A 14,246-nucleotide genomic window follows, 5' to 3' on the forward strand; every position below is an offset into this window, starting at 1 on the left:
GTATCAAGGTTTCTGATTACATGATACATGGATGGGCAATGCATCATGACTAGATCCATTGTATGCACATGGATCGGCTTTGATGATCTTTTTGTTTTGTATGCTGACGCGTTGCCAATGGTTGATCCGTGCATCGATTCTTACGCCAAGATTATGTTAAAGTCAGCTTCAGTGGGTGTACCAGGGTCATTGCAGTCAAGTTTTCTTGAGCTTGGCATGCTAGATCAAGGGGTAACTAGGATACTATACGGGGGTGCACGGGGAAGGTTTCCATACAACTGACTCAAAATCTGATCTCGTGTAACTTTCCAGGAACTCGAATATGGAACTTATGCGAGCATACGGGCAGTGCGCCGAAATCTGCTTGTGTATCGGAGCAACAATAAACGTGGTTGTCTTGGATGATAATATCATGATTGGATCGGTTGTCGGCGCGCCGCTGTACACATCCGGGAAACAAGTTACTGCGCGCATCGTATATATAAAGAGGCCTTGATTTGATCCTGTTACCACGTCCGTTCATTGCACAATAATACCCTTTATTCATCCACTTTTCGGATCCATCACGTTAACAGCATATTGACTCTACCATGGCAGGGTCAAAAGCAGCGTCAATACAGTCATCGTCGACTGTGCAACAAGAAATCCAAGTAAAGGAATCGGATCTATCTATTGCCAGCCATGATAAGCATTCAACCATCGACGAAAAACATTCCATGTCAATTGCAGAAGAACACGCACCTATTCAACAATCCGAAAAAGAAAGCAAAAACGATAAAGACGAAGAAGATGGCGATGACAAGAAGAAAAAGAAAAAGAAGAAAGAGCCATCGGTGCCTATTTACAAGCTCTTCCGATTCGCTACACCACTCGAAATGATTGGTATCCTCATCAGCATGATTCTTTCTGTTGGTGTTGGTGCCATGCAACCCGTTGTCATTATCATTTTTGGAGGTACTTTTAATACAAAGGATAATGATCATGATGACAGGTGACTTATATGAACATTCCTGCAGATTTCCTTGGAAATTTTCAAGATGCTCTCTCAGTGCCTGGTGCTTCATTCACCGATGCCACGTACGACTTAATTCTCGTTTTTGTGTACATGGGTACGGCTACATTATTAGCTGCCTATATCGCCCAATCGACTCTTATTATGACCGGTGAAAGCCAAGCTCGTCGTGTAAGTTGACGATCTAAATCTTTCAAATCGGTATTTGCTAACCCATTTCTATCATAGATTCGTGAGCTCTATGTGCATTCCATCCTACGACAAGATATGGGTTGGTTCGACAAGGCCGAAGAAGGTTCACTCACCACTCGCCTTGCTGCTGATACTCAACTTATTCAAGATGGGTAAGTTAATCCCTCCCTTTTTCAATGGATCTTGGTTCTCATGTCCTCTTTTTATTATAATAGCATCTCTGAAAAATTCGGCATCTTTTTGCAATCTATCGGTGCATTTATCACCGGCTTTATCGTCGCTTTTGTCAAAGGTTGGCGGTTGGCTGTTGTCATTTTAGCTACCATGCCTGTACTTGCAGCTGTCGGTGGTGCTATCGGTTATTTCATTACCAAGTTCACTTTGCGTGTGCAAGATTCATATGCTGGTGCTGGTACCATTGCCGAACAAGTCTTTAGTGGCATCCGTACAGTGTACTCGTTCTCATTGCAAGAACGCTTTGACAAGATGTATGCTGAAAAATTGGTGGATGCACGCAAAACGGGTGTACAACGTGGTCTTGCCTTGGGTGTAAGTACTCCTTTTATGCAACTCGTAACAATGAAATCATGCTGACAATGGTGTTTACCATAATAGGTTGGTTTTGCCGTTTTCTTGTTTGTCCTCTTTGCAACCTATGGTCTTGCTTTCTGGTATGGTGGCAAGCTTGTCTCTGAAAGCATGATGACCGGTGATCTTGTGCTTGTGGTCTTTTTCGCTGAAGTGATTGGTGCCATGTCCTTGATGCAACTTCCTCCCAACTTGTCAGCCGTTTCCACCGCATGTGGTGCTGCATACAAGATCTACTCCACTATTGATCGCGTTCCTGAAATTGACATTGACAACGAAGGCGGCATCAAACCTGAAAAGGTTACCGGTGAGATCGAATTCAAGAATGTCCAATTCAAATACCCCACTCGTCCTGGTAAGACATCATCTCTCTTCCTTCTTCTTTTACATATGACGTTTATTCTAAATATCATTTTACAGATGTAACTATTCTCAAGAATCTCAATATCAAGATCAAGCCTGGTATGACGGTTGCCTTTGTGGGTCCTTCTGGTTCCGGCAAATCCACCAGTGTTCAATTGATCCAACGTTTCTATGATCCCCTTGTTGGTCAAGTTACTCTTGATGGCCATGATCTCAAGGACCTCAATGTACAATGGTTGCGAAAGCAAATTGGTGTCGTTAGCCAAGAGCCCGTTTTATTCAACATGACCATCCGCCAGAACCTTCTTATGGGTGTGGATCGTGAAGATGTACCTCGTGAAGAAATTATTGAAGCCTGTAAGAAGGCCAACTGCCACACTTTCATCTCGCAATTGCCCATGGCTTACGATACAATGGTGGGCGAACATGGCGGTATGCTTTCTGGTGGACAAAAACAACGTATTGCTATTGCTCGTGCCATTCTAAAGAACCCCACCATCTTGTTATTGGATGAGGTAAACACAATGAGCGCAATTTATGCAATAGAGGGTCAATTTCACTCACCGCTCCTTTCTTTTGTTTCAGGCTACTTCCGCTTTGGATACTCAATCTGAACGTCTTGTTCAACGTGCCCTCGATGCCGCTGCTGCCGACCGAACAACCATCGTCATCGCTCACCGCTTGAGTACCATCAGAAATGCAGATTTGATCGTTGTCATGGACAAGGGCGATCTCGTTGAGCAAGGAACACATGATGAACTTTTGGCGCTTGGTGGTGTGTACTCTGAACTCGTTAAGAAGCAGCAAATCGCTACCAAGCAAGTGGGCGGCACTGACGACGATGAAGATATCGATGAAGAAGCCATGATGAAAAAGGAAACCGAGGAACTTCTCAAGCAACAGCAAAGAATTGAAGAATTGGCAGCTGCTGAAAAGGACAACAAGTCTGATCATCTTGTTCGCATGAGCACCGTTTCATCCGTTGATGCATTTGAACTCAAGTTACGCAAGCAAAAGGAGGAACGTAAGCAACGCAAGAAGCAAAAGGCACCCATCGGCAAGATTCTTCAGCAAATGCGCCCTGAATGGCATCTTCTTGCCACTGGTACTGTCTCAGCTGCTATCGCTGGTGCTGTATTCCCTTGTTTCTCTCTCATTTTCGCCCGCGTTGTCAGTGTCATGATTTTGTTGCCTCCCGATCAAGTTGCTCCTGGTCCCATGCAAGGAGGTAAGTTACATTGGATGTTCTTTTATTTACATGTTGCTAATAATCATCACTTGCTTTATAGCCAATCTTTATGCTTTCATCTTTGTCATGCTTGGTGTTGCCTCGTTCATTGGCTTTGGTGGTCAAATCATATCTTTCGAAGTGGCAGGAGAACGTTACACTGAACGTTTGAGAGCTGACATCTTCCGTGCATACATGAAGCAAGAAATCGGTTACTATGACGACGAGGAGAATAGCATGGGTGCCTTGACCTCCAAGCTTGCCATCGACTCCAAGAACGTGAATGAACTTGTCACCAAGTGTTGGGGTGATATCATGCAAATCATCTCTACCGCTATCACTGGTCTTGTTATTTCATTCGTGCACAGCTGGCTCTTGACTTTGATTGTGCTTTGTATGTCACCTTTTATCGGCGGTGCTACCTATTATGAATCTACCATCCATCGTGGCTTTGAGGACAAGACCGCAAAGGCTAACGAGCAAAGTGGTGAAGTTGCTGGTGAAGCTATCAAGGAAGTCCGTACCGTTGCTGCTCTCAACAAACAGGCCCATTTCGAGCAAAAGTTCAGCCATGCTTTGGAATATCCTCACAAGCTTGCCATCAAGAAGGCTTATTTGTCATCCATTGGTTATGCTCTTCAACAAGGTGTCATGATGTACACCAACGCCGTCTCATTCTACGCTGGTGTGCGCCTTATTGATCAAGGCCGTATCGAATTCCCCGATATGATGGTGTGTATGATGGCTGTCCTTATCACTGCCCAGGGTATTGGTCGTGCTTCAGTGTTCACATCAACAGCAGCCAAAGCCAAGAATTCCGCCATTGCAGCCTTTGAAGTGCTTGATCGTAAATCCGAAATTGACCCTGACCTTGAAGGCATGGAGCCCGCTTCTTCCAACATCCACGGCGATATCCAATTCAAGGACATTACTTTCAGATACCCTGCTCGTCCCGATATTCCAATCTTTGATGGTGAATTCAACCTTGATGGCAAATCAGGTCAAACCATTGCCTTGGTGGGTCCTTCTGGTTGTGGTAAATCGACTACTATTGGTATGCTTCAACGTTGGTATGATCCTATCGATGGCACGGTTCGCTTGGATGAGCACAATATCAAGAACTTTACTCTGGGTAACCTTCGTTCGCACATGGCATTGGTGGGTCAAGAGCCTGTATTGTTTGATATGACCATTGCTGAGAACATCCGATTTGGTGTTGATGAGAGCAAGCACGTGACTCAAGAAGATGTCGAAGAAGCATGCAAAGCTGCCAACATCCACAAGTTCATTTCCGAATTGCCTGACGGATACAATACACGTGTTGGTGACAAAGGATCTCAATTGTCTGGTGGCCAAAAGCAACGTATTGCTATCGCTCGTGCATTGATTCGCAAGCCCAAGGTGTTGTTGCTTGATGAAGCTACCTCTGCATTGGATAGTGAATCTGAAAAGCTGGTGCAACAAGCTATCGATAACATTATCAGCGAAGGTGGTCGCACAACTTTGACAATTGCTCACCGCTTAAGTACAATCCAGGAGGCAGATTTGATCTGTGTGATCAAGGGTGGACGCGTAGTGGAGCAAGGCACTCATTGGGAGTTACTCAAACTCGATGGTGAATACGCTAGTCTCGTTCGCCAGCAATCTCTTAATGCACACTAGATCGTTGTTCTATTATTATTGTTGTTTACATCTTACCTTTTTTACAATCATTCCCCCCTTGTATCATCATTCGTACATAAACGCACTAATATACAATCAATACAATCATCCAATGTTTATCATTCATCCATCAGCTATTTGATATTCCTACCTTTTTTGATAAATTTACATGATAAATGACTGGAAAAGGTACCCTGATAGCACGTTGATTCATTGTTTGATGATGCCAATTACCACTTTACGCATGTACAATCATCACGCCTAGGCTCCTTGACCTTATCCTGGTGAAAGCGCCCCATTATTTTATCAGCTCAAATATCATCTCGAACATCTTCATCACTCGTTCCTCTTTTGTAATCAATAAAAACTCACACGCCCACCATGCAAATATAAACAAGAATGTTGTCGCCCATCGCATACCATGCATTTCTTCCCTCTATGATGCTTCATTGATTACTTACACCGTCAAAGGCTCAAGTTTACGTGCGTATCATCAAGGTAAGGTGCCTTCTTCTTTGCAATCTTGGGTACTAAAGCTGAACTTTGTGATGTTTTTAGCTTCATTGTTCTGTTGCTTTCATTGTCGTGGTCGTCATTGTGGTATTTTATTCCTTGTAATGAGATAAAGCCTAATCATATTTCTTGATGAATCACATATTCATATATGGATACTACATAGCTTACTCCTTCATCTGTCAAGTTGAACTCGGTGTGCAATATCTACCATCTAAGGCTGAAATTGACTTGGTCCATTTGATGCGGTGTACATACATAACAAAGTACGCTGATTGTGCCCGAAAGCCCGGACATTTCAAGAAGGGTTAACTTATACGGGCGTCATGTTCCTATACAGAGGGCCAAGAGGTTGATCACAAAAACAAGATCCTACGAGACAACAGATTTGCGAACTTGGTTGTCGCTATAAGCTCAGCGTTCATATACAATGCCTACAATCAAAGGAATTCACCTCGAAGGAGATACCAATATGAAGGTGCACGAAGTATTGCCGTTGGTGTCAATGTTGATCGAGTCACCAACTTAAACGTCATTAACAGTGTCGGTGCACATACCTTCACCATCATATCAAGTACACACCCAAGCCGCGTAATATTCATATCGTGATGCCGCTTGACCACCTACATCCACAAGGGAGTGGTATACTCCTCAACCATTGTTGCCATTTTCCCTCCACCTCTCTTTCCCACCCGCCACATGAGTCCCAAAAGATCCACAACTTGAGACAAGCTCATCACCACTTGGCCAATCGTTACAAGGTTGGCGGGCGTGATTTTATGATAGTCAACCACCTTATCTCGGACCCTTCCGATAAGATTGAAAAGATGCGTGCTTTTCCATGCCAAGCATGTGTAGACTAATGATTCATATGGACCCCATGTTGAGAACACCTGACAAAGTTGTATAGGATGTTTATTTTGTACTACCATCATTGGCCAGGATAGCATTATTATTCAAATGAACGTAATTGTTTGTCGTATTTCGTGCATGCTGACGTGGTTGTGGAAGAGTAATACAACAATGTGATGCATCTTGTTGAAGGAAGGGTTTATAATAAGGAGCGTGGTGCTAATCCATGTTTGTGGCACATGCAGACGTCAATGATGATGATGACGATGATGGGATCCGATGCACCAGTAACTCGGGCTATGCCCAATCCAGAACATGGGTATGTCATTTATGCATGATCCCGATTTACTGGGACGTACTTTAAAACTTCCCTTTCTTTTTTTCTATTCTTCTTCAACAACCAACCAATCGACCAACCTATCTCTCTCTCTCTTCCTTTCTCTTTCATATGAACAAAAGACAACGCCCCAATGTCAATGTCAATTGTTCGACTCATGGAGACGACCCAAGGGAATGTCAGCCAACACAGCAGCAACAACCGGGTACAACAATGAATCCAGCCATGGTCATTCAAGAGACGACAATTGCGTTCCAGCATCTCATTGACAAACAGCTCGACATGCTCGATCAGCGTGCAGCAGCCTATGCTCAAAAGGCAATGATACGACATGCTTTGGACGATTGCAAGTTCATGATGGATAAGGCACCTACGAGCCCAGTTGGGTTTTTACGCACCGGTGCCATACACGCTATGCAAGGTCGATATGCAGCAGCGATCCAAGTCTATGAACAAGGAATGTCATCCGCATCATCAGACACTCCTGGATACGCACGCCTGGAAGATGAAAAGAACAAAGCACAAGCTCTATTGGATACAACACGCGTCGACTTTATTGCAACATTGCCGTTGGATGTGGTACAGCTTTTGGTGCCTTTATTTTATACGGGTCTAATCCCTGGTGATCAACACGATTGTTTGGATGTCTCAAAGACGTGGCGGGAGCGCATATGCTGTTGCACAGCATTTCGTGTCAATGCATTACGAACAGTGATGGCATCTCGATACACAAGGCAGCAGCAACAGCTTCAAGATGCTCGTATCCTCCAAGTTGCTCCCTATATTGTATCCATGCATTTCATCGACACTTTATCTATGCGGCAAAGAAATCTGTACATGAGTACGATCAAGAATGGAAGGTTCATCAGGTTGCGAGAACTCTACCTCAATGGTATGTTGGTCATGATGGAGATATATAAAATAGATGGAAGGATGAATGAGTATTGATGATGATGATTGTGTATATAGATTGTGACATAACCGATCCTGATCTATTCCTTGCAGCACTCAAGCGAGTGGGACACACATCACTAAAGAAGCTGCGCTTTCAAGATGAGAAATGGGGAACAGAGCTACCGTTGGTCAAGGTGATTAGCTGTTGCACAGAACTTGAAGAGCTGGAATATCATGGCGAATGTATCCTGTATGAAGACGCAGCAGCATTTCCGACACCAAGCAAGATACGCATTCTTAAGCTACGACCCTATGATGAGGATATTGAATACGATGCTCTCAAAATGATCCTTGAAAGGTGCCCTGCGCTCACTTGTTTTGTGCTACATCAATGTGTGTCTCCCGAATTGCTGGATCTCGTTCGACAACAGCGTCCTCAGCTACAACATTTGACATTCAATGACGTGCTCTACAGCCTCGAATGCAGTCCACATGATACAAGTATGAAGAGTTCAGGATTGACATTTTTGCAAGTGGGCAACATTATGGAATCGGATTTGGGTCCTTTGGAACGATGCTTTGAACAATGGGCTACCACGCTTGAAAAGCTCTTTCTTCATATGGGCGAAGACATTTACTTAAGGAATCACCAATTACTCACCGGCAATACGATCCTCAGCAAATTGGAATCCATCGAGAGTTTCTATTTCGATCATGTGGGCGACTACATTGTGGCATCCATCATTCGCAGTGCTCCCAATCTAAAGACAGTGGGCTTTTTCGAATCGGGTCATATCACCTACGAGGTCTTTGAAGCTCTCTACAAGCTACGTCATTTACAGGTGCTCTTTCTCGGTGATTGTATTGTGGATGATATGGATGGATGGTTACGGTTTTTACGTATGCACGGCGAATTGGGCGAGCGATCAACATTGAAGGAGCTTGGCATTGGAAAAAACGCATCACCAAGAGCATTGGAGGCAATAGGGAAGATGCGATCCTTGGAAAGTTTGGATATGACGAGAACAGCACCCGAAGCAGAATTATGCTCGTGGAGTCTTTTGGTGTTGGCGAGAGAACTTCAAACATTTCCTCATTTTACCCGTTTCATGGCTCGTGAAGATAGCTTGGTGGACGACAGAGCGCTCAAGGAAATTGCAAAGATACCCACACTCCAATGCTTAGAGCTATGGTTCCTGAGTCAGATTACAGATGAAGGCGTCGTCGCATTGGCCAATTGTTCTCAACTTCAAAAACTTGTGGTGTTCGACTGTGGCAGAGTAACACCAGCAGTGGTGCATCTTGTTAGGCAACAGCTGGGAATATCATCCAATCAAGACTAAGACCAGAAGATCCCAAGTACAATGATAGTGAACGGCATCGTTGCATTATCCATTGACATGCACCACCCTGTGGATTCAGCCATCAAGAACAGATGATGATGAGGCCTATAGATATATACCAGCCCTTCGATTCCTCATGCGTGCAAGACTTTTTAAAAGAGACATGGATTAGTAGAAGTTATTATTAGTAGAATTTTGGATGAAGATGCGAAGATGAGTAAATAAACTAGTACAGGCATACGCTAAGTAGATAACGAGGTACATTGGGGGTGGGATGATGATGTTATTGTAATAGGTGGTTAGGAAATGAAAATGTCTCGCCATGGGATCTTGCTTTGAGTATCATCTTCAAATAGGATCTGGGCTGATTTTTTGATAGGATCTATCGATGTAACCTTGCCTAAAGTAAAAGTGTCATTTAGCCACCATTTCATCAAGTCATCATCATCAGCTAAGTTCGTACCTGGATATTGGCCACCTTGGCGATATCGCACCATGACCTGACAGCCAATAGATAATCGCTGTGCAAATTGCTCAATTCGTTTTTGCTTTGCTTGTTCACGTTCTCTTGCAAGTGCCTATAGGATTGTCAGCACGTGAGGTATCAAAAGATAAACTTGTGTATTACCGGATCATGAAGCGTGCAATAGACGTCCCAACTTGTTTTGCCATCCTCATCACGCCGACGCTCCATAGTGTGGCCTTTTTGCCTTAAACACGTTGCATGAAATGAACGCCAGCATTTGCCGTAGCAGCATTGTACACAAGCCCCTTCCTTGATGCGACAAATTTGGCATACCTTTAAAAAAGAAAAGGTCGTGTAAGCCTTATGGGACAACCATGATTAAGTAGATACTTGCCAATTTCCACCGTGCCTTTGGTATTTCCTCAATGCCCTGAATCCTATCCTCTTCATCAACTGTCGTTTCTGGTACTGCTTCAGCACATAATCGATGTATCCGTTGGCTCTTGTAATGGACGGCTTGATCGTTGTGTTCTTTGACATCCATCGAACAAAGCATACACTATACCCAGCCCCAACACAAACAAAAGAAATGAGATAATGTATTGTACAAGGAATGATAAAAGACTAAATTGTAATGATTGTATGTACAATGAAACCACCACCACAACAATGGCACCAACGCAATGCATGCTGCTGATGATAACGTCGTAACAACTCGTTTCCACTCTCACCCTCTCACACACATGTTCCTATCCGTCTCGATTTACGCACCTTTGGATGACCCTCTTTTTGTCGCTGATGGGTTGTTTTTGCTCGTGGGGTTGGTTTTTTGGGTGGTGTTGGTGTTGATGCAGATTTTCGACGTCGTTTGCTTTGAGTCGTATTGGATGATGATGATGATGATGATGATGATGCTGTATCTTTACGCTTCTTGGTCTCCTTTTCCTCTTCTTCATGCTGGTTTTCTTCGATCACATGTTGTAATGCATCCACGTCAATCATGACGCTATCCGATACGCACGTGCATGCTTTGGCATGACGACCAATTTCGATCCATGAATCCAATGCAAAATTGACGCTTTCAGCACAATTGAGTCCAAGATTGTATCCCGCATGATAGCCATAAGGAAAAGTGATCATAAATTCCCCCTCATGTTGCACACATCGATGGAAGGGTATTGAGTTGTTGGCAAGCACTTTGGGTGAGACGATGAATGTTTTGTGTCGAAGAAACTCGGGACATTGCTTATGCTCTTGGGCGAATAAATCTGATGATTGAAATAAGTACCATGTAGGAGTGTATATGGGTGTGTGCACTTACTTTGCATAAGACCTTCAAACTTTTTGGTGTGGGTTGTAGGAATAGCATACCATTGCTTGGGAGCACCAAAATGTAAATAGTTGATTGAATACAAATCCATATCCTGATTCAAACATGTTAGCGTATAAAGTTGAGGTGAGGCGGTGACTATTGTTTTACTACTTGCCTCGACATGCCATGCAAAGGTCGCTTTCCACATGCCAAAATAGAGATAAGGAACGTTGACACCGGGCACCGATACACCCAATCGATTCAATGTATTATCCAAGCTGTTGACATTCCATGCCCGCACCGAGTCATCAAACAATGCTAATGGCTCCCATATGAGTATACGCGCTCACACACATATAAACGTCAACTTACTTCCTTCCATATCAGCACCATACATGGGTTGAGAAAATGTCAAATTACGCCAATAGTTACGCTCAAGATCCTTGCAATAGTCCACGGTGTATTTTTCTGGATCAGGGCAATGCATATCGCATGGAAGCGGAATAGGCTTATCAGATTGGGCGAGTGCTAATTCCTCGGCAGCTTGTTGACGCTTGTTGACAGGAGGAGGATTCTTGGAACGTGTCTATGTAAGAATCCATGTTAGATGATGTATAGAAATGTGTGTGCATACGATCCTTACATTGGCTGATGGGGATAGCGGTGTAGCAAATGGCTTTGATGGTTGCACTAATAATGTAAAGGGAGGGGTTGAATGTGAGTAATCTTTGCAAAGAGAGACCGTGTCACAAGCCGGCAAATCTACCTTTGTGTCGTTTCCGTGCCGTTGGTGTCACCGAGGTGCGATCCGTGCCAATTTCAGGTGGTCGATGATTATCTTGTTGACATAGCGCATACCATTGAGCTACTGTATAAGGTCGACGTTTCTCCACATTGGTTTGTGTATAGATGCCTTGGCCCCCCATGATGTGTTGCATCTATGTAAAGTGTGAAGGAATTAAAAGAACAGGTTTAAGGTTTGACCAAGATTCCTGCAACTTACAATTGGGTTTCGTACTCGTACATGTTCCAGTGATCGGCTTATGTCAGGTAATTGCTCCGTCCTATAGAAGGTTCCATATGCTTAATACACACACACACACACATAACATACACCACTTGCATATATACCACACTCACCATTCTCGAGGTGGAATCACCTTGACAATACCCGATCGACGACCAAACGAATCGATCGACTCCATAAACTCTTTGAAATCACTGAACTCTTCCATGGTGGGCCGAAACACTGGAATCGCACCACCATTAGCCTACATGTTGCTTGTCAGTATACACTATAAACTTTTTTTTCGTTTGTCACTCAAGCTCTCCGAATAAAAAGTGCATACTTGGTCGTAATACTCGGCTGGTTCAATAGTCATGAAAAGTAGTATCGTTGTTGTATGTTGATGATATAGAAAAAAGAGTGTAAAGAACAAAAGAGGAAAAAAGAGAGATACACATAGAAACGGAGGCTAATGTGTGTGTGTGGGTGGGTGTGTCTGTGGGTGGTGGGGGAGAGAGCGAGCGAGTATCAGCAGCCAAGCATACACACAATGTGACGCCTTATTGGATATCAATGTTGAAACTAGGCCACCAGATTCATTTACTGCTCCCCGGGGGGTCATATGTGTAAGAGGAATACAATGCGCACAGACATCTTACACATGTACACACATACAAGGCTTTTAGGCAAACCCATTTCTTGTTGCAAGGTTACTACCCTACACACACACACACACATACACACAATGAGCCAAATATTTCCGTCGAAGAAATGTTCCAAATCCTTGAGATTAATTACCATTGCTGCCTAATTGGGATGCGTTGACAGCCACGTGAACCATCATCATTGTCCCATATTCCATTGTGTAATCCCTGTTCATTGTTTGTGCTCGTGTCCATCATCACACCAATATAGACGTGGTTACAAGTAATGTTTATAGATGCTAGTATTCTGCTTTGACGGGATAAGAAACGAAGAGAGGGATGTGCTTAGTAAAGGAAAAGCAAAAAAGATAGGGAATGGATGAACAATTGGGTAAGAAAGAGAAATCAATTAATATATAAGATGAAGTGTGTGTGTGTGTGTGTGTGTGTGTACGTGTGTGAGTGTGTGTGTAATTGTGGTGATTGTGATTGTATGTTACAGCAAGCCTTCTCTTGCCAAGTTCTCGTGCATGATGATATTGTTGACTGCGTTCATGACAAACTTGATTTGCTTGGTCTCAGTAGCGCAGGTGAAATGGGTGTAGATTTGCTTGGTATCCGCTCGAGTATTGAGTGCTACAAATTTTTGTAACAGATATTGACATGCAGCATCGTAACGTTCTCCTCCCTTGTAATCGTCAAAGTAGTTGGATAACGGGCTTCGCGGTAATTTTTCAGAAAACAAATCAATCTTGTTCAAAAACAAAATGATGGATGTCTTGATAAACCAACGTGAATTGCAAATCGAATCGAACAAGGTCAATGATTCTTGTAAACGGTTGACAGATGCATCCTCAAATAAAACTTGATCGTATTCGGAGATAGCCACCAAGAATAAAAGCGTTGTAACGTTTTCAAAGCAATGGATCCACTTTTTACGTTCGGATCGTTGTCCTCCCACGTCCACCATGCGATACGTCAATTCGCCGATCACAAAAGTCGTCTCAGTAATGCCTGTTGATTTCACACGTGATCGAAGTACATCTTGGTCGCTGGGGATGTAATGTGGTTGACCGATACGTAAAATAGCGTCGAAGTAACTATATACATGTGTGTGAATATCGAATGTATCCATGACATGACATTGTATGATTACTTACTATCGAGCAGAATCGTTGAGCTGGAATTCATTTGCACGATCGACACAATCCTTGACAGCGGGATCATCCCATAAAGTTGCAATGGCTTCAACAAGTTCGTGGCTGAGATAATCAACTTGGGGCGGTGCCTCAAGAACAAGACGTCGATGAATTTCGTTTTCAGGGTTGCGGAATGGGATACCCAAGTCATGCATTGCTTCCATAGTAACTCGCATCGATTGAATCGTGTTGCTGAAAATCACTTCTTTGAAACTCTCACGTTCCTCAGGTGTGTAGCCGCCATCATGAATAAGCTTCATTTGCTTTAGGATGGTCGATTTGCCAGATTCACCCGCACCTACATACATAAAAAACAACTCCGGTCAGAGATTCACATCCACTATTACAACTACTACTTCCGCCCTTCGACCCCCCTTTGGTTATATCATCCTACCTAGTAACAGCATCTTTATTTCAGTCTTCATGTTGGCACGATCACGTCGAATTTGTGCCTCGATTTCTTGATTACGCTGCCTCTCCTCGACACGCTCTGATGATTGACAGCAGCCCATTGCTCAAATTCGACTCGTTATGTACACGCAAATTAGAGTATGTAATATGTATGTCGTTGTTGTTGTTGTTGCGTTTGTTGTAATATAGATGTTGTAATTGTGAGTGAACGATAAAGGAGGTGC

At 43.5% G+C, this 14,246-nt stretch overlaps 5 protein-coding genes across 5 annotated transcripts; 2 read left to right on the forward strand and 3 right to left on the reverse strand.

The window, feature by feature from the left end:
- Positions 1-590: 590 nt before the first annotated feature.
- Positions 591-5,045, forward strand: O0I10_000315 (uncharacterized protein; the record flags this gene model as incomplete). The annotated part of the gene is made up of 8 exons (XM_058480426.1): positions 591-954; positions 1,017-1,183; positions 1,241-1,356; positions 1,420-1,753; positions 1,820-2,147; positions 2,213-2,670; positions 2,741-3,383; positions 3,445-5,045. The coding sequence occupies 8 exons, from the start codon at positions 591-593 to the stop codon at positions 5,043-5,045; spliced, it is 4,011 nt and encodes a 1,336-aa protein (XP_058348949.1).
- A 1,813-nt stretch (positions 5,046-6,858) lies between these two features.
- On the forward strand, positions 6,859-8,984 carry O0I10_000316 (uncharacterized protein; the record flags this gene model as incomplete). The annotated part of the gene is made up of 2 exons (XM_058480427.1): positions 6,859-7,639; positions 7,717-8,984. The coding sequence occupies 2 exons, from the start codon at positions 6,859-6,861 to the stop codon at positions 8,982-8,984; spliced, it is 2,049 nt and encodes a 682-aa protein (XP_058348950.1).
- Positions 8,985-9,283: 299 nt separating this feature from the next.
- On the reverse strand, positions 9,284-9,678 carry O0I10_000317 (uncharacterized protein; the record flags this gene model as incomplete). The annotated part of the gene is made up of 3 exons (XM_058480428.1): positions 9,284-9,384; positions 9,448-9,562; positions 9,613-9,678. The coding sequence occupies 3 exons, from the start codon at positions 9,676-9,678 to the stop codon at positions 9,284-9,286; spliced, it is 282 nt and encodes a 93-aa protein (XP_058348951.1).
- Positions 9,679-9,811: 133 nt separating this feature from the next.
- Positions 9,812-12,144, reverse strand: O0I10_000318 (uncharacterized protein; the record flags this gene model as incomplete). Its single annotated transcript, XM_058480429.1, has 10 exons — positions 9,812-10,009; positions 10,222-10,718; positions 10,772-10,874; positions 10,938-11,080; positions 11,135-11,348; positions 11,406-11,452; positions 11,529-11,700; positions 11,766-11,826; positions 11,903-12,033; positions 12,112-12,144. The coding sequence occupies 10 exons, from the start codon at positions 12,142-12,144 to the stop codon at positions 9,812-9,814; spliced, it is 1,599 nt and encodes a 532-aa protein (XP_058348952.1).
- Positions 12,145-12,908: 764 nt separating this feature from the next.
- On the reverse strand, positions 12,909-14,123 carry O0I10_000319 (uncharacterized protein; the record flags this gene model as incomplete). The annotated part of the gene is made up of 3 exons (XM_058480430.1): positions 12,909-13,512; positions 13,573-13,909; positions 14,006-14,123. 3 exons carry the CDS (start codon positions 14,121-14,123, stop codon positions 12,909-12,911), a joined length of 1,059 nt encoding a protein of 352 aa, XP_058348953.1.
- Between the last annotated feature and the right edge of the window lie 123 nt (positions 14,124-14,246).

Source organism: Lichtheimia ornata (genome assembly GCF_029851405.1).
Source record: "Lichtheimia ornata isolate CBS 291.66 chromosome Unknown scaffold00001, whole genome shotgun sequence".
Taxonomy (NCBI): Eukaryota; Fungi; Mucoromycota; class Mucoromycetes; order Mucorales; family Lichtheimiaceae; genus Lichtheimia; species Lichtheimia ornata.